General features: G+C 39.8%; 1 protein-coding gene across 3 annotated transcripts in view; it reads right to left on the minus strand.

Annotated features, from left to right (window-relative positions):
- The window catches only part of LOC143897200 (latrophilin Cirl), a 470,740-nt gene that overhangs the window by 37,443 nt on the left and 406,897 nt on the right, over positions 1–26,400 (minus strand). For all 3 annotated transcript variants that reach the window (XM_077405633.1, XM_077405631.1, XM_077405632.1), the window contains one exon: positions 14,903–15,089. In XM_077405633.1, coding sequence (XP_077261759.1) covers positions 14,903–15,089 — 187 coding nt within the window. The remainder of the gene's footprint in view (positions 1–14,902; positions 15,090–26,400) is intronic.

Below are 26,400 nucleotides of genomic sequence, written 5' to 3' on the forward strand. Positions count from 1 at the left end.
AAAAATCGCCATTTCGCGGATGTTGCGCCGTTTATTATTAAGGCAGACCCCTCTCTCTCCCACCCCTTACGGTTCCCCGCCCTGTTCGCTTTGTCTTTCTTTTTTTCACGTGCATACACAAACACACACTCGCCGCGGTAGCCCCCCGCTATAATGATCGATTCGACGGTGATTCAGCCCTTTTCCCCGCGGCGTTCGCAGTTAATATCGGCACGACGGGGTTTCGTTGTACGATATTATTATTCCGTCTGCTGATTCATCGCGACATTTCTGTCCGGTGCGTGAATAAAAGTATATAGGCAACTTTAAGTTGCGCACGAAAAACAGGTGTCTCTAACTTGTTCCTATAATCTTCGTCTTGTAATGTTTTTATAAGAAATCGCAGATGAAAGTTCTACGTTGTTTGAACAAAGCTCCGGCCATTTTGCTTTTATTCCTTGTCACTTTAGCGAAGTATTCAGCCAACATCCGTTTATAAATTTATAACAATGGGCGAGGAAAGGCAAGTAGCTAATTTTATTATTTTTGTTGGTTGTCCGGTGTTGCGGTGTTCCTATCGATTTTAGGACAACTAAATTTCTTGAAGGTTTTCTTGTTACTGTCGCAAAAGCTTGAAACCTACTTGATATATATATATATATATATATATATATATATACAATACGTATCCACGGCAACGAATGGATTAATCGTGCACATAATCCGCGAGTAAAAGCGCTCGGTCGCGTAAGCGGAGCTTAAAAGCGCCCCGCGTGTCGCCGGTAATCTCCGCGATTTAACGAGGCGCGTGTTTGCGAACTATGCTGCATTGTATATCTACGTGCATCTTGCGGGACGCGACGCGAGTCGCTTCTCGTACTTCGTGCCCCCACACCGGTAAGAAACTTGTCGCCCCGCGGTAAGCGAGCCACGAAACATCCCCCGGCGGCGAAAACCTCCTCCCCACCCCTCGCGTAAACTCGAATCGTGTGCATCGTGTGCGCGTGGACTAAACTGCGGCCCGAAACTGCGCCATTATAGGAACGCTCCTAAAACGGCGTTTTCGGTATCGCGGATACGTGACGAACATAACTCGCGCGTTTAAAAGTTTCGTCACGTCGCGTGGGAACAAATCGGCAGATTCGCATGATTTAAAGACAGCGCTGTGCTTGTTATTATACGTACACAGTTGGATTTACGTATACGTGTGAGAAAAAAAAGAGACGTTTACATAAAATTAGGTAATTATATATAGATTTTGCCAGCGATGTTTGACTTGTGGAAAATAAGGATGTCTTATATTTGAATTTCAATTTTCTTTATTTCAAGTTTCTTCAAAATTTTCCAAATTGAATCTCCGATATCCTATAAATCGATCAAGTCCAGCTGTTAACCGCCAGGTCCACGTGCGACGCGAACGAAGGAACGCGATCTCGCGCGGTAACGCGAGCCGGCGCGACGCCTGTATCATTACGGTATCACCGGACGAAAAAGCAGGGAAGCCGAAGAGTTTTCCGTTTCAGGACGGGCGAGAAGGAGTCGAGTGACTTTTTAATCGTCGTAGGAATGTCTTTGTGCCGGCGAAACCTCTCCGTCATTGGCGCGGATTTCGAAAGAACGCGCGCCGCGTTGAAACTCGACGATGGCGCGTGTAGCGGACGGATGTGTAGGGGGAAAAAAAGCCGAGGGTGATATAGAGCCGAGAGTGAACGGGTCGTGTCGGAAGAACAAAAACGAGAAAAGGAGCGGGGGCGTTCGCTTTGACGCTTATAAGCGCTATAGAATCCGTGACCGCGACGCGAGTCAAGTCGGATGAGATAGTAGCGTACGATATCAATGATGACGTCACTCGAAACATCGGATACTTGAGAATACCATATCAATTCCTCACGAGCTGCTGCTATTGCGTCGGATTACGGAACGAGGATGCCGGATATGACGATCGAACGATACAATTTAATTATTTGATGTAACAATTCCTATTCTGAGATATTGACTTATTTGCTTTTGATGATCTTGCTAATCTCCAGCTTTATACGAGAGGCTCAGCTGCAATAAGGAATCTGATATCCTGCTCTTAATTCAAGAGTAATAAAGTAGGTATCGAATATTAGGTCTGTTTTGAGATAATTTGAATGTAACTGGATTTTAGCCAGTTTAAGTTTAGTATAATTATAATTTTAACGGTCTGTCTTATTTTTGTTCTTTATTCAATATTTATACTGAAACGCGCGCGCGCGCGCGCGCGTATCTATCTCTATCTTTCATATCCGCGTTTTGTCTGTTCGAAAACTGCAAGTAAGTTTCGGTCTACGAGTGCGGAAAAAGAGAGTGGGTTGAAAGAGGGCGAGAGTGGCGACCGAGCGGGGCACAAACACGATCGGCGATGCGCGCCTGCTGAAATTGGAAATTAATCGGTTTTGCGTTGTTCGCGAGGATGTATTCCTCGTATGCGTACACCGGCATTTCGTGAACGAACGAACGAACGAACGAACGAACGAACGAACGAACGAACGAACGAGCGAGCGAGCGAGCGAGCGGAGCACTCCGTTCATTTACGCTCCGATAAATCGAAGCGCCCGGGCGCGATTTCGTCGCCGAGCTGTCTAGCGATTTTCGGTGTTTTTAGTGTTTAACGTGCGAGTACCTATGCGCGTTTCATTCGGGATAAATCGAAACGCGATCGTCCGCCCGACCCGTTTCTGCCGACCGATTTTTAGTGTTTTCAGCGTTTAATGTCCTCGTGTGCGTGACGATATTCTAGCTCGTAGATAGCTCTATTTCGTACACAAAGCTTGGCGATTGATGTCACAGTCAAGTGGATGAAGATGATAGCGATTTTATTCGTAATTTTCAAAGCGCGTCGCGTTGCAATGGTAAAAAAGTTGCTCGAGATGAAGGCGAGTTTTACATTCATATTTCGATATAAGATTGATTTTAAATTCATCAAAAGATTCTTACTTATAGAAAGTGCGATTGGTCAGGAACACGCTATATTAATTTATTTACACGTTTAACACGATAATAAACAACGTGTATAATTTAAAATGTATTTCTTAAAAATGTCGTTTTGTTTTCATTATAAAAATTAAATTAAATTAAATGTTATATAGAAATCGCAAGAATATGTAAACTATTTTAATATCAAATATTAAGTCGACATTTGAGCTATACGTGTTTAAATAACTTTTTTATAAAAAGATCTTTTTCTAAGTAGATTTTCCTTATCAGTTTAAATGAGAAACACACGTGCGCATTGAATGAGGCTGCCTTATTACAAAGATTTAATATCCTCTTTTATGATTTGATTACCACAAACAATCCATCATGTTATTTAAGATTGATAGCGATCGCGAACATAAAAGCGGACAAATGCCGACGAAAAAGCCTCTTTCCCTACTAGGAATTTCCCGCAGGACAATTCCTTCAGTAGACGAGATTCTGCGCGGGTTTACACAACGGGTAGCCAAAAAGAAGGGCGGAAAGACACCACACAGGAGCATCTCTCCTTGGCATTCCGGGCGGCAAGAGAAAAAGGAAGGATCCATGGCAGCACACGTTGTGTTCTGTCTTATACATATATATACACATATATATACGTATATTTTTTTAAATAAGACAAAGCTTGTACGTGTACCTCTAACGGTAGCCGTGCGCAGAGAAATCTCGACACAAGATTGCAAAGACAAATCCCAAATTTATTTAAAGCGAGCTTTAAAAAAAAAAAAACACAGGAAGTTTCTTGAAACTCGCAGAAATGTCTATTCCGCAAATGTTTATGGGATTAATTTCTCGTTTTAACTATCAGTAATAATAATTTAAAGAATTTGACAATTAAAAAATATAGATATAATAATTTAGAATATATAATAATTTAATTTTTGAGGTGCAAGATATGACAAGATTTCTCCTCTGACACACAATTGTGGTACAGCCACGATCGTGAAATTGAATCAAGAGCTGCGGCATCTAGAAAAATTAACACTTTTATCACACAATAAGATGCATATTGCACCGAATCCGTCAACTGGCCGACAGAATCGGTACAATAGCTCGCGCGAATCACACGTGGCTGTACCAAGTGAAAGCGTTCATTATACAAAAAGTGATATAAGTCAAACTTTGGAAAATAAAAACTGTTAAAGATCGATATTGTTAGGTATTCTTTTGCCTGAAAGTCCAAATTTTTTAAAATTATAAGTTTGCATCACATTAAAAAGAATGTATTGATTTAAAGCGTTAAAGTGAGCAATATAATTATTTGTCACATTTATTTTTGTCAGTTTAGTAATTATTTTAATTACTATATTATTAAAAGACGTTAAACATTAATTTAAGAGCGTAAAGAAAGCAACAAAGTTACATTTATTGAAAATATTTGTTGGCATTACGGCTTCGGTGTGATTTTCAATTACTTCAATTAATCCTCATTACTTTAATTTAAAAGCAATATGCTAATGCTGGAGAAATTCCAAAATTATGACTAGTATATACCACTCTCTTTCGAAATGAACGACTCCTATGTTAAATATTACTATACTGGTGGCATGCATGCACTGGTCGACTAATATATATATATGGTAGAACAAGATGGAGCAAGAATATCAAATTTATCTTCATATCGCGCGGCTGAGTATGATCGCAATTTCAAAGATGTTTACTCGCACATTTAGTGCAAAGTACCGTACTTTTCGTTTGGATCCACCCCATTATCACCTTCATCAACCTCGCTCAAACTTCATCGATGTTGTCCCTGAACACCTTGTATAAACATCGTATCTACGTACTGCGGCGAGACGCGCTCAACGATGAAAAATTAAAAGAAAACATTGTTCTTCATTTCACCCCTCCCCCTTCTTCCCCCCCGTCATCTTTTCCCTCGCTCTCATTTCTTTTCTGATTCTTGTGAGCTATACCAATCCGCTCACGGCACGACGACGGTTGAAATATTCGTCGGACTTCTTCCGCGTATTCGTGATTGGAATACTTTTAAGTACCTAACCGGGAGCTCTGTTTCTTCCTCTTTCTCCCTCACCCTTAGTTGCAACGTCTCTTTCTCTTAATCCGCCCGGGGATTAAACGAGTTTTGTCGAGAGAACTTGGGGGCGTGGGCAGGTACATGAGAGTGCGCGCGCGCGCGTGTGTACTCAAGTGTGTACATGCCTGGTGTACATGTAATTACGTATGTATGTAGAAATGTGTATGGGTCGGAGTTAAATGCCGTGCATCTGAGATATCTCTTTTATTTCGAACACTATACGAAAGACTCTTTATTCCGCGTTCGCAGTGACAAACGGCGCGCAAGTTGATAAAGCTAATTTTATTTTCACGAAATGCATTTTGAGCTACAGTCTATTTTTTGAATATTTTAAATAAAAAATTCAATTGAACTCTAATATAATATAATTGATTTGAGACTCACTGATTTCATATTTAAAATTATTATATTATTAATAAAAATTGTAATTATGTTAAAGAAACGTGGTTGTTCGAGTTGCTATATTGACAATGATTTTAATTTGACTTAACAACAACCGCTTAAAAATGAGAAATTATTAATTCAGAAATTCCAGAAGATCTTTGCCAAAAATAATATAAGAATAACTTTACTAGTTCATCCGCCGCTTTGTTACTGTGAAAGTTTTTCAAAAGATACTTTTGGCGTCTTTGGAAACACGGGAGCGACCAAGGATAGCGATATTTATCGCGCTACCTAGCTTCTACATCGAAGCAAGCAATTACGAGAAGAGGCGAGATATATTGTGAAAACTCGTGAAAAGATAACATTAAAGAGGGGAGGGGATTCTAAGTTGGAAAAGAGCGAATGGGGTAAGAAGAGGACTTGATCGTTAACGAAGGGGCGTTCGTTAAATTAAAGCGAAAGAAAAAGACGTACGTGAGTAACAAAACGCGGAAAACTTTGCCGTCAATGCGACTGAAATCCGTATTTGAATTAATTCCTCTTATTCGTAATATGCACATGAAATTTATTCTTCGATTATCTTATATATAAAGTTTTGACTTGAGAATATATTCATATATACATCATTTAATTTAATATATCTTATCTTTCAGACAATTAATAAAAAAAAAAAGTATAATATTAAAGCATTGAGATATATTTTTCTATTGAGATATTAAAAGATATTCTTCTCGAACTTAATCGATTGAAATGAAAAATTTGATCTCTCTCGCTTCTCATTAATTAAAATTAAGAATGCATAAAAAAAACCTAAGAAATTGATCGATGGAGAAAATCGCAGAAGACTAAAAAGGAAAAAAAATAAAAATGAATCAATAAAAAGATGGAAATTGCGAGACACTGAGAGGAAAAACCCGATTCGAGAGAGACAACTTTGTCCGCTGTCTCCCTGGCCGTAAACGCTCTTAAATGAAATGACGAGCCGGCTAATTTGCCCGTCTAACGCGGTTATCGACAAAATTTTCTGAGATTGCAATTAGCTTACAGTTCAAATACCGTCGTGTGGCAGTTTCCGCAACGCGAAAAGTAAATGATGGACCTTGATTATAGATTTTGATGAGAACTTTTCAGAATCAAATAAAAATAAAAAGTAAAAAGTAATGAAAATTGGAAGTTACAGTCTCTTAATTGGACATTTTGATAAATAATATTATAATATTTTTAGAAGAAGATTTATTGCATTGTATTGTTTTTCTATAAGTAAAATTATATGACAAAATGCATTTAAGCATATTCAAACTATTTGAAACTAATAAGAAATAAAATTGCAGTTTCTATTAGAAATTTCAATATTTGTTATTTTGTTCATTGAATTATCGATTCTTGAAATATAATTATTTGTATTGAAAATCTGTAGACATATCTAGTTGTCGCGGAGGAAATGTGGAAAACAAAGAGAAAACAACGAAAGCTTTGTCGATGAGGTATAACTATATTTTCCACTAAATGAGATTACGAGGAAGTTAATTCCATAACATAATTACAGAGTTTGTGTGATTGCAATTAAGTTCGATACAATCGGAAAAATGGCTGAGAAGCAAGATTGGTCGGATAGTAGGAGGAAGTAAAAAAATCTCGAAAAAAATTGATTGGGTCAACGAAAGAGCGGTGAAATTTTTTGCGTAAAGTCATTTTTAATTTATTTCAATAAATATCGCGGTTAAATCCTCGTGATGCAAACATCGAGAAGTAATAAGTCAAATTATACGCCTAATTCCAAGAATAATAACAAAATTTATAAGATTAAACTCTGGCTGCGTAAGTGCGCAAAAATAGTAATAAACACGAAATTAACATTTTTTCGTTGTCCATCAAGAATTTACAGCAAAACGCTCGCGTATCGCGCAATATGAAAAGCCGCGAACAAATCGATCTGAAAGATTATTTGACAAAAAGCGATTTCCATTCCGACGTATCTTCCAATCAACGCAACAATTTGCAACAAAACCATTGCGGGCGATAAAGTTTCCCGCGCAAGCCGCATCGCCATTAGCGGATTACCGTCGCGATTTGAGAAGAGTTATCTCTTGCAAAAAATAATTGCTGTCCTGGCTGTCTTCCAATCAACGTAACAATAATTTACAAACAAACTATTCCGCACGTATTGCCGCCGATAAAAATTTTGGTAAATAAAGTTAAATCACGAGTTATTGATAACATTCGCGATTTAAGAGGCTGATTAATGGTTAACTGATTCTTTACCGTTTTCCAACTTGTATTCGTTATCAAATAGACGGACAAAAAGAAATTAGTTTCCATGTTAGTCGATATGGTACTTTTTATGTCATATATCTTTCATCATTTATAGCCAATTATTGGCGATCGATATTACTCCGCTAGACTAAACAATCGTTTGCGTCGCTATTTGTACGATTAATTCAACCCAGTCTCGTCGTCTCCGACGACAATTATCGCCCCGAGAGTATAGGATATTCGCCGGCGAAAGAAAAGTTTTCCCGAACGACGACAAGGGAGGGCAGAGCCCTCCATTACAAAGAAATTCTCACTGAAAGATGAAGGATAAACACGAACTCCAAACTTTCGTCGGCGCGATCATTTCATTAGCAGTTAGCCGCTTCATTCCGCATGGCGGACAAAAACTTATTTATCAGGCGGGACAAAAGTTTCGTACCGACAAACAAGCAGCCCGCGACGATACTTCGCGTCGGCATAATTATTGTTTCCCCTTCGATGCGGCTCGCTTAATCTTAGAACTGAGTTTCAAACCAATGATATAGAGAACCGAAAAAAGAAAAAAATGTTCCAAATCAAACATTGAAACAATTATATTTAATTAGAAAAATATCGAAATAATATATATCTAGCGAGTTACATTAAAATGTATAATTTACAAAATTCTAAAAATATTTTCTCTCACAAAGCATTTCTTAGATTTTATTGCGGTTATAATTTTTCATAATTACTCATAGGTCAACTCAAAAGTGTTCTTGTCAATCGCACAATGAATCGTAAAATTGTTTCATACTTGCATGTCGGATTGATTACGTCGCGCACGAGACGATTAAATAAACGTTATTAATTATAATTCTCTATAAATTTGACGCGAGAAATCGAGATGTCACATACGGATTCGAGCGATATGGTGTACCGCATAATAACTTTATCACATTATCTCACGATAAAGAGGAAAAAAGAGATGATCTATAACAAATTTGCGGTTGAATTTGAACGAGAAATCTGGTGTGTTAATTAAATTTCCATACTTCGTTGAATATCGAGTGTAGAAAAAAAAACCTATCTCATTTCTCAGCTTCTCTATTTTATTAATTGTGAAATTTAAATTCTTTCATCAGCGTAATAGTATATAAAAAAAAGAATAATAGCCATCAGGTTGGACAAGGCTCGATAAATAGACGTAATGATGATAATCGAATAACTGTTAGCACAATATCTATGAAATTAACCTCTTGATTTTCGTATCGAATTCATATTAATTTATGATTGAATTAAAATGTGAAGAAGTCCGCGCTTTATTTGTAATGTGTTTTTTCTTGTGTAATGTGTATAAAAAGACTCTTGAGATTGCAAATACATAATATTTATTACAGTCAGTTTCATTCACGGGATACCATTTCAGACTGACGCTTTGCCGGACATCCTGCGTTCGCAGAATGAATTCAAACGTGGCGCGTTCAAGATTCGGTGTCTATTATAATACCTATACTACCTGGCGAACGCGCACGTACGTGGCGCAGAACAAATGCGTTCATCGCGCTAAATGGCGACGAAGCGAATTTCGCGGCAGCGGTTTGGTATCCAATTTCATTAATCGTTGCGCCAAAATTCCCCCCACCACCCCCACTGTTATCCACCAATTTCACTTAAATCGTAATCTCGGACGGAAATCCCACACCCTCGTGCCCGCCTACTGCGGCCTTTACGCCGACACTTTGCCCCCTTCTACCGTTCGCTTTGTCCCGGTTGCAACCGGCAGACGGTTAATCCGCAATTGGTTTCGCTGGCGGTGCGATTAAACGGAATTCCCAAATGATTTTGGCCCGCCCTCCCGCCACGCGCGCTCGATTATTCGCAAGCACGACGCGCAGAAATTTCGTATAGCCCGGCGCGGGCGCGGCGCGCGGCGTGATGCAGCACGGTTTGAAGTGCAGGATGCACCTGTACGACTTCCCTCGACCTGATGGTTATGCGTAATGCGTCCGCGAGCGATTATTCATTTGCAATTTGGTAGCGAGATTATTCAGTCGTGAGAAGTTGGAGAGAGAAAAAAGGAAACGTTGGAGGGGAGAAAAGCCGGACTATTAAGAAATTAGAAATTACTATAATTATATTATATCCTCAGCGTTCCACAAATATGAAAAATATCGAGAAATGTTGATAACCGAATTGAAAATTAACCAGGTATTTTTAATACTTATAACGTAATTAATTTATTTTAATATTCTAGCTGCATGCAGTATATATGCGTATGTATGTATAAAAATTAACTACGAGAAAACGTATCTGATTTAAACTATTCGGATAAATCGTAAACGCGTAAAAAATACAGAACATAACTAACTTATAATGTTATAATTAATAATTTCGTGAAGAAATAAAAAGCACTAAAAATAATAATTAACTTATACCGATATTTAATATGTTTACTAATATTGGTTTAAGATTGCTTTGAGACATTAAAAGTCAAATTAAATGAGAAGCCTTAAAATGTCCCGAACTTGTATTCGACTCCTGCATTAATAATGTTAATTAAATTTCCGACGCTCCAGTGAGAAAGAGAAATCACGTATGAATTGAGAGGAATCAAATATAACATAATTAATGTAATAATAATTAGATAAATTAAGCGATTTGTTACATGACTATATTTGTTATAATATAGTTGTATTAATTAATTCACTACTATATAGCTGTTTGCGTTTAATAGATATATGCTTGCTCCATTTTGTTTAAACCTTGACCAGGACCAGCGCAATATTCCTTTTCTAATCAAATAACTAACAAATACAAACATATATTATATACATATTAAATATTATATACGATTAATACATTACAAGCCGGTTCTATTCAATGTTCTAAATGTGGAACAATGTAGAATTTTATTCATAAACGGTACATTATTTTTATGACAACTGCCAACTCCGGCAATCACTAGAAACGGCTTACAACGTGCTAATACGATTATCGACCGTGAGGTCGCTTGCTGTGGGTGTTAAAAGGATTTTAAGGGATACCAGATAACCCAAGCATCTTGTTCCACCAAATGTACATGCGAGCCGAACATGCTTACGCGGAAAAACCTATTTCAGACACCCTGCATTAAAGAAAGCGCCGCACAAGTTGTTAATAACTAAATACAAAATAAACGAAACAAACGAAACAAACGAAATAAACGAAACAAACGAAGCAACGTAAATGAAATCATTATTCGGTCATAAGTTTGATTTAATGCGCTCAATCGGATTGTCGAATCAGCTCTTCACAACTCCGTAATAATTCAATTACGATTATTATTGTCAACAAAGTATGTGGACAATTGCAGAATACGATATTGTAATCTAGAGTAAATTAATAATAGAATCTGTTATAAATATCCTATAGGGAATGTAATTCTCTTGTTTAAGTACGTGTCACTTCTCAAAAATATCGACTTACAGAGAGAGCTGATTCTTTTTCGTTCGATATTTATCACAATGAGATAATATTGCGTACAGACTTAACAATTTAATTGTTAATGATTATTTCAAATTTTGCTATGTAAATGTAAAGCTGTTAAATTTAATGAAAAATCAGAGTATTAATCAACAATCCATAGGATTATTGTTGATTAATTATTCTCATATTATGACTATGAATATTATACCGTGAATAATCTTCAGAATACATAATTCTGCAATTATCTTTGCCATTTTAACGCAAATAAGTAAGGGGAAAGTTGCGAAAGGCCGCGTAAAACCGATGTGTCGATGATTTCGAGAAACCGCCGATGAGATAAATGCTGATTCTCAAATGATTCCGCGAGAGATGTGACGCATGGGCGGAAGCATTGATCGATCGTGCAACAACGATTTTAATGAAGAGTTGCACATCAAAAGGTGATCGCAGCGCTATAATAATTTATCTCAGTATTAATGTACAGATGCAAGAGGAATCATTCTGTGAGATTAAAATTTACCGGAAACCGGGTTATCCCTTTTTGACGCAAATGAGCATCGAAAAATATCAATAGCCTTTGCAAATTGAACATGGATATTTTTTGTTACTCCGTTATTCCATCATCAATGAGAAAAATATATCGGTATGATTCATTCTCTCAGTATACTCCTATTTAGAAAAAAAAAATATAATAACTTCTTCTGTGATGATGGGAGAAAGAGGAAAAAGATGAAAATTCCATTGATAGAAATTCTACGAAATAATCAATTAATTGAATAATGTTTTCTGTTTTAATACATTACCGAATAAAATTTTTCAGAGTATTATAGAGTATTGTTTGATTCCTTTCTGCAAACTGTAATCTAATTGAAAAAAAAATCTCAGCCACGAAAACACGTATATTTATTATATGTAAAAATTTCAAAATGTTTAATATTTTTTTATATTAATTTTACGTGGATAATATGAATATTAATTTTATCGACAGGTATTAAAAATATAGCTGAATTAATTAACTAACATAATTCACTGAGATTTGTTACCCGGTGATATTATAATAGATGCATGAATAGTTGTTTTCCCGAATGAAAGGTGCACAAATTAATTGCATTAATATTAATTTATATAATTAATTGAAACTATTTTTCAGTAAAATTCTTCGATATTGATCAAGATTTATAATCAAATTTTGTTTGTCCAATTATTCATAACAAAATTAAAAACGTTAAATATAACATTTATTAAACATATTTTTGTCCATTTTTATCTCTTTTTCCCTCTATTTATCAAAACACGTAATTCTCGATCAATGCTTCGCTTGAACATCATCTTTTATTACATAATAAATAACAGCCCGTATTCACACACTCTTTTCATTACGTATACGTCACGCCAAATTGAGCCCCCGAGTTCTTTTCTTATCTAATAAAAAAAAAACTCCATATAATTATGAAATAAACATAAGATAGCTAAACATTTTTGCGCTGTGAATACAGCCTTTTAATAAATAATAGTAAACCAAAAAAAAGGCAGGAGTCTGAAGAGTATTTTTTAACGCATCTATCTAGGCTCTCTAGATAGGACGACTGCTCCACGGAAGGATGTAATAAATTGTAATCAGATTGGATTTCGCATCAAGTTCGATATATCGCTTTCAGATAAGAGACTTTCAATCTTATTATCACCAAGAATAAGAGAAAATCTTCATGCTTTTCGTAAACACATGATTACGTTTTGCAATCACATTAATTAATGTAGTTCCATGGAACAATCGCGATCTATTGCGATCAACGAGATTAATAGGCGAAAAAGTCCGAGAATGAATAATGGCGTAACTATAGGTGGACGTGTATTCTCTCTCTCTTCGCAATCTATTTATATACATCATCTCACTCTATAAACATGACTGGTACAAATGTATTATACGAGTAAAAATATCCTGATCCTAACAGGCGTGTATTGTGTTATGTAATGTTGAAAAATTTTATCCATTTTCAATATCTATAACTTCAATATTTCACATTCCACTAGTTACGCCTCTTAGAATGTGGTATCTATTAGGAGATCGATCACTGCGATTGATCAACGAATTTTTTCTTCTTTTACTTTTCGTTTATGTATAACTATACGATATCGATAAATTTATTTTTGCTTTTCACATTCTTTCTTGCAACGCGAACGTTACGTGACCGACCTCCAGAACCGATGAATATATATATGCATTGTTCTTCACGATCGCGGCAACGCGAGCGAGGGACACGAAGCGGATTCTCGCAAGGACCGTGATAGCGAAGCTATCGCTGATAGTGCGACTCTTCCTAGTCGATCCATCGCGAGACACATTCTTCAATGGTCCAGCAATTGGCCAGTTCGCTCGACCATGTGAAGCGGTTCGCCTCCGACCTCGTTTCCCTCGCTCGATATTTTATCCCCTTGCTCTCCCTTCTTAATATATGCTCCATTTTGTTGATTTCAAGGAGGAAGCTAAAGAGTGAGATGGGAATGGAAAGGAATGACGCTCATTAGATCCCGTCACTTCGAATAACGAAGAACAAATCGATTGATAGTTCAATATTTATGAACGATACATAAATACAACCCGACTTATCTGTAATTTAATTAAATGTAACATATCTTTAAAAGTAATTGTATATTTAAACAATTATTTGTTTATTTCGATATGGACGATTTCATGATTAATCAATTAATTGATCGATTAGTTTTTGTAGCTTGAGCAAATATACATAATATATTTTTAGTAAATTGAATGTTCGACAGCACGTTTAAATTAATGACGTAGATTGTAGAACACGGATGTCACGTTAAAACTCCGTCAAACTTTCAACGAATCTATCTGAGACACGACGAAACGTGAAATAACTACCGAAATGACAAGTCTGATTTACTATCGGTTGTATCGATTTCAATATCTCTTTTGATTGCGATTTGTGCATTGTTCTTCATTTTTCGAAAATATTTATGACGGGTTCTGTTGGAGCCATGCGAGCAGAGTTGAATATTGCTTCATCAGAAAATATAACATATACTCGCAGCGATCAATATATACAATACGATCTTGAATATATTACGCAAGATAAGGTCGGATGAAATATCTTTAGAGATATATTACTCCTTTAGTATGGCGAAAACTGAAAAATGCTTGCCAACCTCTTTTTCAGACGTCCTTTTTCCATATAACGTGTAGGTCTGTACTTGATTAAAAATAATTGAGGTCAATCGATATGGTTCGTTGCTTCAGCAAGAATTCTAAGTAATTATCTTTTCTAGTAATTTTCACGGTTGCAAGAGTGTAAAGGTTAGTTTCGTTTTCCGCTTCGTAGACTATTCACTTTGTACAGAATTGTATTCCTCGTGAGAAAATTAATTAATCTTCCAATAATTTACTTGCAATAATTTCTTTATTATGGATTTTACATCGACTGTGAACGAATAATTCTTTCTTTTACGTTTTAAACGTTTTAATTTCTCTGATCGTCAAAGTAGAATAAGCTCAGTTGTACCAGTCATTGAAATATGTAAATACAAATGAGAGAAACCAATTCTTATGAAAAACTAAATGACACGGTTTTTCTTCATTCAAGATCGTTTAATTTTCGGCATTGTGCCTTTTTTTAATAACTTCGTCATTTGTCAATCGTATACGCGTGCATTTATCATTTGCGAAACTTCAGCTCTGCTCGCGCCAAAGAAACGGAGATCAAAGGTACGTGTAGAAGGCAAATCAAATGAAGTCAATCACAAAAAAAAAAAGATATGTACAGACACGGCGCGTGCGGTACTTACTCGTTGTTCAGCACGCGGAACGATTTGGGCGACATGCAGTTGACGCTCCACTCGGTGTTCCCGTGCTCATTGCATATCGTGATGGAGAACCTGCCGTAGTTCGCCCGTATCAGGTGGATCAGCTTGCCCTCGCCGCACTCGATCTCCAGCGTCTTGCCCTCGCAAGCGTATGCGGTGTCGTACCTCTCTGCAACAGAAAAACGCGATATACGTTTTTTTAGCCATCTTTCGGCCAAAGAGTTGTCGTCGCGATTCGCGCGGTAATTCGCACGCAACCGCACGCACGTTGCCGTGCGGCTGCAACTCGCGGTGAATCGAATGTGGAGATTATACGCGCGCGGTCGAACTCTCACAACCTCCGACGCCTGTTGCAGCCGCATCCACATCGGCTTCCGCTTCCGGAAAACCTCCATGTATGCGAAAATCCTAGAGGATAGGGGTGCGTTATTTACTGATAGGATTATACGTTGTTGCGATATTTAATCTATTCGCATGGCTGGCATTTTTGCGGTTTATACGCATATCCAGGTTTCTGTGCGGAGGTTTCTATTTTGCATTCGGATTATTTTTCTGATGAAAAGAGTTTAAGATAAAATAATATATTTTATCCCTTTCTCCTTTTTATGAAGAATTTTACATCTTGGGTTTCCGTTTGAAACACTGTGGAAATATTTAACCGCGCCGCGAATATTTAAAATTTTTAATATTTTTAATGAATTTTTTCTTAAGCATTAATATCGGTATCATTCTTGAGAAACTCAATTTTAGATATTTTCATTCAATTTAGTAGGAAAAATATTATGTCGTCTTCTCTCTTAAAAAGCACCGCGATGCATCTTTTAAAGTACATTTACTTTTTAAAACTTTGTCTTTTGTGCGATTTAAGAGTCTAAACTAAATTTTAGCTTACTTATCGTAGTATACTATAAAAATTATATTATATTATTTAAAGTATTATAACAGTATAAAATAAATTCCACACTCGTGGATAAAAACAAATCTATTCCTTTATTTTTAAAGCGGCTAAATTCAGTTTATGAACGCACATTCGACGAGGGTTGGGTACATAATATAATATTCTAGTGTGATGTAAACGCTTCGGCACGGAATCCGCGGGTAAATTCGCTGAATTTGCCGGCGCCGCAGCATTTCCGAGGAAAGTCCTAACCGCGGACTAAACCAGCATTGTGGCGCGTCGGTACGGAACTAATGAACTCACGACGAGGCTTTCACGGACAGAGTTATTACACCACCCCCCCCCTTGTCTCCTGCCTCGCGCAAGCTGTTCCCTTGTCGCTGCCCTCTTTCGCTGTCTTCTTCCCTCATTCCCCTCATTCTTCGTTTCTCTCCCTGGACATTATATTATGGCACAATCATTATATCTCCATTTAATAAGCTCATACCTAGTTTTACAATTCGGCCTGTCTCTCCCAGCACATTGCTACACGCTGAGTACACACTGCAGAGATGTAGAGACGCGCTAATTTATATTTTATCTCTTTGCATTGACATATATATTTGACGTACATGTACTTCAAGCTTAGATTATTATGCAATTATGTTAAAAATAACGAAGCACTGATTACAATATATCCTCGGTTTCCCCCATTTGATTTTATGAAATAAGGTTTAATGCAACATGAGGACAAATTTAATAACAGTACAGGCATAAGTCACATATATAGGCATTCCTTTCCCAAAGTCATTAGTTGGCACATGTCCAGCCGTCATTATCGATCATTACGTAAAGGATCCTCAAGCAAAAGAAAGAAAAAAAAATCATCTCGGACAGACGTCTACTTGCAGAAAATCTGAGAACAAAGCGACGGGCTGAGTAACGACGCGCGTGTTTCGCGGTAAATTACTGCGTGCGTGGAAACGATGGTGGCGGAGGTCAAGGATGCGGCGCGGGATTACGGAGGGCACACGAGAGGAGTGCCTCGATTTAACGTCCCATTCGCTCGCTACGCTCTGGCCCGATACCGACTTCGAACGGCGCCATGTTCTGCGGTGGCCATACGGCCGTTTCGCGTCGTCGAGCAAGGTCGCCCCTAAATTTCTGTTAATCCCGTATGGAATACGGTACGAGGTAAAGGGCCAACGCAAGAACTTCAATTCCGTACCTTTCGATTCCACTTGTTAGTCTAGATGCCAAAGTCCCAAGTGTTATTTCGACCAGCTGTTTGTAACACCGAATTCGTGTCTTGTCTTGAATGATATCTTATCCGAATAAAAAAAAAAAAAGATACATTGAAGATGAGAATGTTCGAGAGTTACTGGGAAGCAAAAATGAAGAAATGAATTTAATCTTACATCTGCGATACACATACATCTGTATACACATAAGTTAACAAACGAAAAAAAAACTAAAGGCTAAAAACACGTATTATGTGCTCAATTTAAACTTTCTTTTTCCACTCGGACGAGACAGAAAGCTTCTCGAAAGTAGGATAAAATATCGCTAAGGCCAGCATATTCTTGATAAAAATGGCAGAGGGCTGAGAAAGAGGAGGCAAGAAAAAGATTTATAACACGAAAGGCAATTTCTCAGCTGCCTGTTTTTGCTCCTCACATCGCGATTAACGCTCGACTCGCGCCGTTATTCTCGCTGCAGTTTGTTCTCCGTTAATTAAGCGCGTTCCGATAACACCGTAAGCGGCAGGTAATCGATATACGGCGTCATCGACATGCTCGATTAACCAGGAATGAGATAGAAGTGAGCACCGGGCGCGACGTGTGTTTCGATCAAAACGCTACTGCCGTGAACGCATCGATTCGCCTAAAGCCCGTGTCACACTACGCATCGTGGACGCGGATCGGATTGAGATTGCGGGTCGCGGATCGTAATCCAGCCAATTATAGACGAGCAGCTCATCTGTGATTGGCTGACATCCGATCCGCGATCCGTAATCCCAATCCGATCCGTGTCCGCGATACGTAGTGTGACGTGGGCCTTAAGCCCGTGTCACACTACGTATCGCGGACACGGATCGGATTGGGATTGCAGATCGCGGAGCTTAAAACCCGTGTCACACTACGTATCGCGGACACGGATCGGGTTGGGATTACGGATCGCGGATCGATTGTCAGCCAATCACAGATGAGCTGCTCGTCTATGATTGGCTAGATTACGATCCGCGACCCGCAATCTCAATCCGATCCGCGTCAGCGATACGTAGTGTGACACGGGCTTATATAAAATAAAAGCGCACTGTGTATCGAATTATCTCGAAGTTAAGTGTTTTACGTGATAGAATTTTATTTTATAGTTTTTAATTTACGTCGTTCTTCGAGATATATATTCGCAAAGTCGTTCAAAGTTGACCAACTTAGAGGAATTCCAGGATAGAGGTGAGATCTCCTTGGGATTCGCCAGAGAGTTCGCCTTCGGTCCCTTTAAACGCGACCTGGGTCTCAATGTGTGTATGCGGTCAACGCTCGCGAACGCCGGGAAGACGTTGCCTCCCTCGGGAGCGGTGAGCTCCGAGGGGGCCGCGCGCTGTATACATACATACCTAGATGTTTCGACTGTGTTTCACTACTGGGGTGCGACTCACCCACCGACAAATGCGCTTCGTCAAGTTTGAAGCACCGGAAAGCGAGAGGATCCTCTCCGTCTCTTTCTTTGCTCGTTGCGTTCGTGTAAATCTTCGGACTCGCGGCCGCGCTGGAACTCTCTCGAGAGTCCTTTCAGGCTTTATCGCTTCGCCCTCCGGAGCTCTCGATCGCTGCCGCCTGTGTGCCCGGGTACAGCTCTCGAGCCGGTCGTCAAAGTTCTTTGAGCGTGATCGAGGAGTTTGCAATTTCCCTCGAAGTTGTGGCGTATTAATTGGTAAAGTATTATTTTTTGTTCCCGGAATGTTATATATGTGTGTGTATGTATGTACGTGTGTACATATATGTTGATTTTAGTATTTTGACGTTTGAAATATGAGACATTGCGGTTATTATGTTACAAAAAATATTTCTTAGATCAGGATGAAAGTTGCAAAAATGCAACGAATGTGACTAGCTATACATACAAACTCACGTAATTCGTTTCCAACATCGAGCTCGTCATGAAAATTAGATCCTCACCAGAACAAACACGTTTGAGCCTCGTCTCGCTGTTGAATGAGAGAATTATGGCACGGCCCCGCATCGTTGTCGAAGTGCCTTTTTCACTGCCGTTTGCCCGCCGCTGCACCCGCCGCAGCTGCGGCTGACGCGTATGCGTCATGCGGTCGCTACCGCGGCCGAACTTATTCCATGCGGATTGTGCGCGGGTTGTAAAACGCGTCACCGCTGCGTGAAATCGAGCGGGTGAAGCCCTCTCTCGGTATTTAACCCGAAAAAGTTGTCGCGAACTCGAGCGTCGGACAATGAAATTATTATGCGCCCTTTTAACTGCACTTCGACGATGCACTCGTTACCAATGCGAATGCAACCGACGCGCGTGCGTCATGTGGCCGCGGTTAGGACGCGTGCGATTCAACTTTGCGTGTTGTTTGACCAATGTATCGTTTAAGCACATCGTTTACGTCCGAGTATCTCGTTGTACATTTTAATTAATTATTATTACAAAATCAAGGACCGTGTACTAATCTGGGGCGTACTTGTGGTTACGACTATATACACATCAAATACAAATATCAGTAAATTAAAAATGTAATTATTATGAACATAAAGTGGGGAGAATATTGGAAGCATCCTCTAATTTTTTTTTAATTCGGAACATTTTTAGATTACATCATATATTACATTTATATTTTTACTTTTGCTAGTCAAAAATTGTACAGATTATTTGAAAGTCGAACTTGCTAAATTAAGAAATTTCGTCCTCAATTCACTCAAATTTACATTAGCATATTTATTATTTTTACAAAAGGAACGCTAATTCCGCAAATGGAGAACTAATTCTATGAAGTACCGCGTTCCCGAGGCTTCTTTCAACGCGTTTTCAGTCCCGTGATCTCAAGAAATCCTTCCTTGCGCGGTTTCCAGTCATCTATCCTCTTAGGAGCTAAGTATAACGCCGTGAAATTTCCATTGAAATTACTTACTCGACTTCCCGAGGAGAACAACGGCTGGCTTCGGCAGAAATGAATTTTTCTTATATATCACCGCGCGCGCTTCTCCGCTTTAGAACCGCCTTACATTATTAATGTCCCCCTTCCTAATCAAAAATGCATTATATTTTCAATATCATTATTCCTTCGTACTCTACTAGTTCCGTCTCATGAACGTCTTTTTTAAACAGCAGTCTGGCTCGAGGAAATGATAAAGCTAAAAATTTCTTCTCAACCATCACGTGAGAATAAATATATATTGTTTTTGATAATTTATTAATGCATTTCTTACACCTTAAGCAAATGCAGTTAATTATAATAAAAGTAAGATATGAGAAATATATTTAATTTTTTTTACCGCAATACATAAAAAAGGAAATTCTATATAATATCAACAGAAATATCCTTTTTCGCTTTAGTACAAAGTCAACTAAATTTTTCCATGATTTTTTTTTTTAATTTGTAAGGCCAATATATACATATTTTTGCACTGTATTGTGATCGATGCTAATATTTTCCCGATAAATTCTGAACGCCGCGACGTGCGATCACCGCGAGCCATCGCATCGCGCCGCGCCACGTCGTGGCGGGCACTGTCCCGACTCGTGGAGAAAAAAGAGGAGAATTGCAGTTTACCATTAATGACTCCAAGTAATAATATATCGGAGGTCCGCCGCGGCCTGTACCTCCCGCTGCCGCGGCGGCCGACTTGAAAGGGCCGACCTAACAGCGGGATGTCGTCAGCCCGATGCGGTCTCAGACCTCAAAACCTTTGCAGCCTTATTGCACGCGCGGCATGTGTATACATACCCGTCGTCGATGACGCCCCGTTTGAAACACTGCTAGAGTATTGTTGCGGAGGGAGTCGTTATATTCCGTTCTCTCCGCTACTACTCTCTCTCTTCGTCTCTCTCTCTCTTTTCTTTCCGTTCCTACTATATACCTTGTCGCACCCACCCACGAGAGTAACGCGAAGAACAGTTTCAGCGGATTTGAAAGGTCGACCGCGACGAATGCTGAGTCTCGATCAGTGTACGCATCTAAATTGAATGTCGATTCGGCAGGATTTGATTAGCACAAGATGTATCAAGCATCGTGAGCGTTCCTTTCGCAGTTACAAACTTTCCGAGACCGAGACTAAAAATATTTTTTCAGTGAATACTTCGAATGAGTCATTTTATGATGAGGAAGGGAGTGGGAACTAAACGGTAGAAAGAGTAAGGAATTCTCGCAATATTAATCTCTCGCAGTATGAATAGATGAGGAAATCTTATTCACTTAATGTCAGATATATTTAATTTCAGCATAATTTTTATTCAAGAATTGGATATATTCACGTCGATATATAAATATTTCAAAAATACTCTCTTCTTAGCATTTGCTCTTTTTAGCACTTTTCCGCATTCAGCTTTTCGAAGATGTTAGATAAGTGCATCAGCTAAAACAATAGTGATGCAGAAACGTATAATGTTGTTTGGCTAAATTGTCATCGGGACTCTCTCCTATATAGAGAAACCACGCGACGTCGAAAATTCCGCGGAGGATGGCCCACCCGCCGATGCCGGATGACGCGATGTCGTGTCACCGCCGCGTCGTGTCGGCGTCACGTAGCGTCGCGTCCGAGGAAGTGTACCCCCGGTCCAACATTCCGCGCCAGTCGAGTAATATCGATTCCGTCGAAATTGCCGGCGGCCTGGAGCTAGCTTGTAATCGTAGGCGGAGTTAATTGACGCGCGACACGCGAGACGTATCGCCCCCCATCGAGTTACGATTCAATTTGACGGGGGATGCAATTGCGCCGGGGCGACGATAACCAAAAAAAGTTCGCCCCGTTCCCCCCTCCGCTCCCCTACCCGCTTGTTTCTCCCAGCGCAAACTGCACAAACTACAGCGAATAGAGAGCACCTGACGCCCATCTGTGCGTTTGTGTGTTTATGCGTGTGCGCGCGCGCGCGCGCGCGCGCGGGGGCTAATGCTCTCTTCTATCCGCTTCTTATAATTTATTCGACCGTCGTAAATCAGTCAGACGACTGGAACGGTCCGCGGAAGCAGGGGCCCGACGCGGCCGGGACGTGCAACAGGTCAGCGCATATGTAAATGCACCGCTGTATGCACCCGTGCAGCTTGTAAATACACATGTGAGTGCCGCGCCGCGCCGCGTCGCGCCTGCCCGTCCTCCGTGAATTGATAATGTAATTAGAGCGGCGAAAAAGGATTAGCTTGAATTAGAAATCCTGATGCCGTCTGGGCCTGGCCTGGCCTGGGAACGAGAGGGAACAGGTAGGAGGGCAGGGCGGAGAGGAGAAGAGGATTGGGCGCGTAACCGAGGCGAGTCTCCACGGAGGACTTTGATTTATGCATCCCGGGAGCGCCTCGCGAAGTGCAGCAGCCGTTGCAGCCAAAGATGCATGGCCGAGCGGAAAGCCGAGCGAACTTGCGTCTCCATAATGTTACTTCCGATCGATGCGAGGGAAGGGAGAGGAGGACCGTATCTCCCGCTAATATCTACTATAAATTTGATATGTAGTTTGGCAAAAGTATATGAAAGATGTTCGATATCCTATCGTAGTTTGCAAAAATCAGTTGTGAAAGATTTTTTCACAATTAGTCTTCTCAAAAGTTGCGTTAAATAATTTAAATATTAGTTGAAAATTTCGAAGAAGATAACTTGCTTATTTTCAGATTACTTATATAGATAACTTTTAACACATGAGATAATGCGATTTTATTTTAATTCGTTTTGCGTCGAGTCGAACTCATTGAGCGGAAGATTAGGTCGAGAGAAGTGTATCAAATTAAAAAAACAAGCTCATTCTCCGCTTTTTTTATGATTTCGAGTTTACATTAATTTATTGGTTGGTAGACGCAAAAATACCTCGTTGCTGTTGCAAGGATCAACGTATTCCGTTATTTATACACGTTCGTGCGCATTAAACGCGCGTGCGAAGTGTTCGTTTCATCCCGCGGGATCGATCGTCCATTCGAGAGAGGACGATTCAATGACCATCGCGAATCCCACGCGGTCTCTCGCGCGCCAACAGTCATTTCTCACGCGCACTATTTTTCGTCGTCGCGTTTTGCATGCGAAATAGCGTTTCGTTCTCATACTCGTCTATTACGGAACCGTGATCAAAAGAACCCGATTACACCGGGTGTCCGCATCGGCACAATTTTTCCCACAAGCGAGTGTGGTTGCACGTACGACGAATTCTGGAGTATATATAATATGTACAGTATATACCTGCCATATTTTGTCACTTTTAAAGTTCGTCTCTTTAATTCCAAATTAGCTAAAGACTAAGAAGATTAAAATTGAAAATTAAAATTATGAAAAAAATAATTACAACAATAAATTAAAAAATATTTAACAATTGGCGTAAATCTCCTCAGTGATTTATATATGAGTTGTTATTCCATAATTTTACATAAATGCACTTTTAAAATTTTAACGCCGCAGATATACCTAAATGTTCATCTAAATATAAAGCTCAAATTAAGATTTTGCCCTGAAGTAAAACCTATTTAATAGTTAATTAATTCAAAGTGAGAGAGCAGTTTGCTAAGAATTTATATTTTAAATTTTATTGTATTCCTTTTGAAACTCCGTAGGTTAAGGAAAGGCTATTTGAGTTAGTTAAAGAAAAAATCGGATAAAAAAATTTTCAAGACATCTGTAAAAATCTTGGGAACCCATGAGCTTCAAGAGCCCTTGGGGGTGGAGGGATCTGAAACCAGAAGAAAAACATTGAGTCGGCCTTAATATAAATAAAAATTAATAAATTAATGTAAAACATAATAATTTAAGTCCAATGACTAAACAAGCCTCTTTCTACCTTAACGGCTTCAATTGCCATGCAAGAAAAATTGAATTCAATTTCGCCCAAACAGAAAATATTCCGCTCAGTTCAATGCAAACTTTTCTACTAAAGCTGGCCGCTAATTCGGTACTTTATTCAACTTTGCTAAAGTGTCCGATGAGCGATCGCGAAAAAAAAGACATTAAATACGCGAGCAAACGAAACGACGTCCTGGTGAAACGTCATTTCTATCGCGCGGATCATCGATCAGACGACGCCCGCGGACGCCGATAACGCGATATCGACGCGCGGGTGTCACCGTTCGCGAGCGACATTCATCCGCGCCGGATGCGCTTTGCCCGCCGATCCTCTACTTTTTTCCGTTTGCAGGTCGAAATAACGATTTTTTGTAACGATGTCGTAAAGCCGCGCCGGAGCGACGAGCTCGTAATGGTTTTACAACGGTTACATCATCGGCGGGACACGCGGAAATGAATACCTCTGCGAACTGGTCCACTATATGGCAAAACGTTCCCATTTCGTCGTAGCGGCGATATGCAATAATGTAATGTTAAAAAAGGGTGTATGTAAAACTTGTACTCGTTTTAACACTCGGAAAAAGCGGCTGCTCAAAAGGTAGTCGCTTCAGTAGCACAACTGTCGCCTCAGTTCGCTCACTGATAAATCCGCCACCGCCGCGCCGCTGAGAAGAAGAAGCGGAAATAAGAAACCATTGTTGGTACATGCTATCGCGATGACGTCACTTAGGATAGCACCGCGTAATCTGAGCCATTTGCTCGGCCGGCCTATTTAGTGGCGATCGCGTTTCCTGTATAACCCATTCATAATATTTTCATTCCGCGGCAGTGCGCGCGATCTCTCTGCATGGCGATCTAATTACATCACAAACAAGAAAAGACCAAAGAAAGAAAACAATAAAATATGTAACGCGAGCAAATATTATAGTGCTCATCTGGTATGTCGCGCGACGAATTAAAAGCTAATTGAATTTGAAGTGTATATTTTTATAGCGAGTTCCGCTTGCAACAATTTCGGCTCGCGGCTAAAATTGGCTTCGCCGAAATATCGGTCACCGCCGTCGCCAACGCGCCGCCGATAATTCCCGTGCTAATTACGTAATGCGCCAGACTACAAAAGCGCGGCCCCGATTACATTATAAATAATGGAATACGCTCATAATGCTGTTACACGACGCCGACGTGAATCGGCTCCGCCGGCGACGTATGGAAATGACGGGATTAATATGCGCTGGCGCACATTCATAAAGTTCGCTAATTAACGCAGTCGCGAGAAGGCGAGAGGCCGCGATCTTCGCGGTGGAAATTTGTATTTTGTTGGAAATAACGCCGGACGACAACAGCCTACGCGTCTAGTCTGCGTAATAACGCGTATCTTTTTACCTCGCGTTAGCAAACAATTTAACTTTTAACGATTATCTCGTAGGTATACTCCACTTTTGGAAGCGAAACTTTTATTCGAAGAAATTAGAGAACCCTCTGTTTTCTAGGACGGTTTCTAGAGTATTTCGAACATAAGTTATATTTTAGCCTATTCTTGATAAATAAATCGTACCTCTCCAGAGAGATATATCCCACAGATGAAAACCACCATTCTGGAGAATTGGAAACGAAGCTGCAACTGAGTTGCAACATGATATTTCGTACACTAAATCATTAATGCGGTCCCGGTTGTAGGTGAACTCACATGCCGCGCCGTTATCCCATCTCTATGCAAGACGTCGGTTGATGCGCGGGAAAACAACGGGGATCATTAATGATTCTCACCCTATATAACAGCCGCGCTTGAAGGAAAACGATCCTTCATTGCGAGCACGTTGCTCGCCACGCGGCGGCAACGCTCCCACTGCTTGGCGCGGCTACCATATTCGCGGTTCAATTATCGTCACTGGAAATCGCCGTGCTCGCGTTGGTAATGGACATCTGTCACGGCGGCGACACGCGTTATCGCGCGCTGGCCGCCTACGAAAAAGCGTCGCGGCGGAATAATTGATGACGCGCGCGCGCACGCGAGCGCAACGGTAACGGCCGATCAAATATTCACGACGCCGACATCTCTTTTGATGAATATAATTTTCGTGCGAACGAGGCCGCGCGATGCGTCGCGACACGTCATCCGAATTGAACGCGCGCGCGTCCGGCCAAGTCATTTTCCCTTGCATTCGCCGACCTCGGTGTGATTTCGTGAATATTTCAGCCCGTAAATATTGAAACGTGACACGCTGCGTCTCCGTGTGTGTGGCACACGTATATGTTGTATATCCTATCTCTCGCGTCTATCCCCCAGGATGACACGCCGCGCTGGGTTGATTCTTCGTAATTCTTTCATTACCTGAGGCGTGAGGCTGTGATAAACCTATTCGAGATCGTTACGACATTTAATTTTCTGTCATTTATTAATGTGTTCATTTCTCACTAGGTGACAAATAGATTCTCGTTAGCAAGAGAATTCAGTTAAGAGTCGCGAAAGAAACAGGATGATGAGAGTGCGGGAGGGAATTTTTTAGGAATTTTAGGAAGCTTATTCGAAATATATAGTAGCACTCTTGAAATTGCTATCGTCAAAAATTTTCGAAGATTTTTATAACATTTAAAAGAATGCTAATGCTCGAAAA

This window comes from Temnothorax americanus, unplaced genomic scaffold (genome assembly GCF_048541705.1).
Source record: "Temnothorax americanus isolate GAGA-0224 unplaced genomic scaffold, ASM4854170v1 Scaffold2, whole genome shotgun sequence".
Taxonomy (NCBI): Eukaryota; Metazoa; Arthropoda; class Insecta; order Hymenoptera; family Formicidae; genus Temnothorax; species Temnothorax americanus.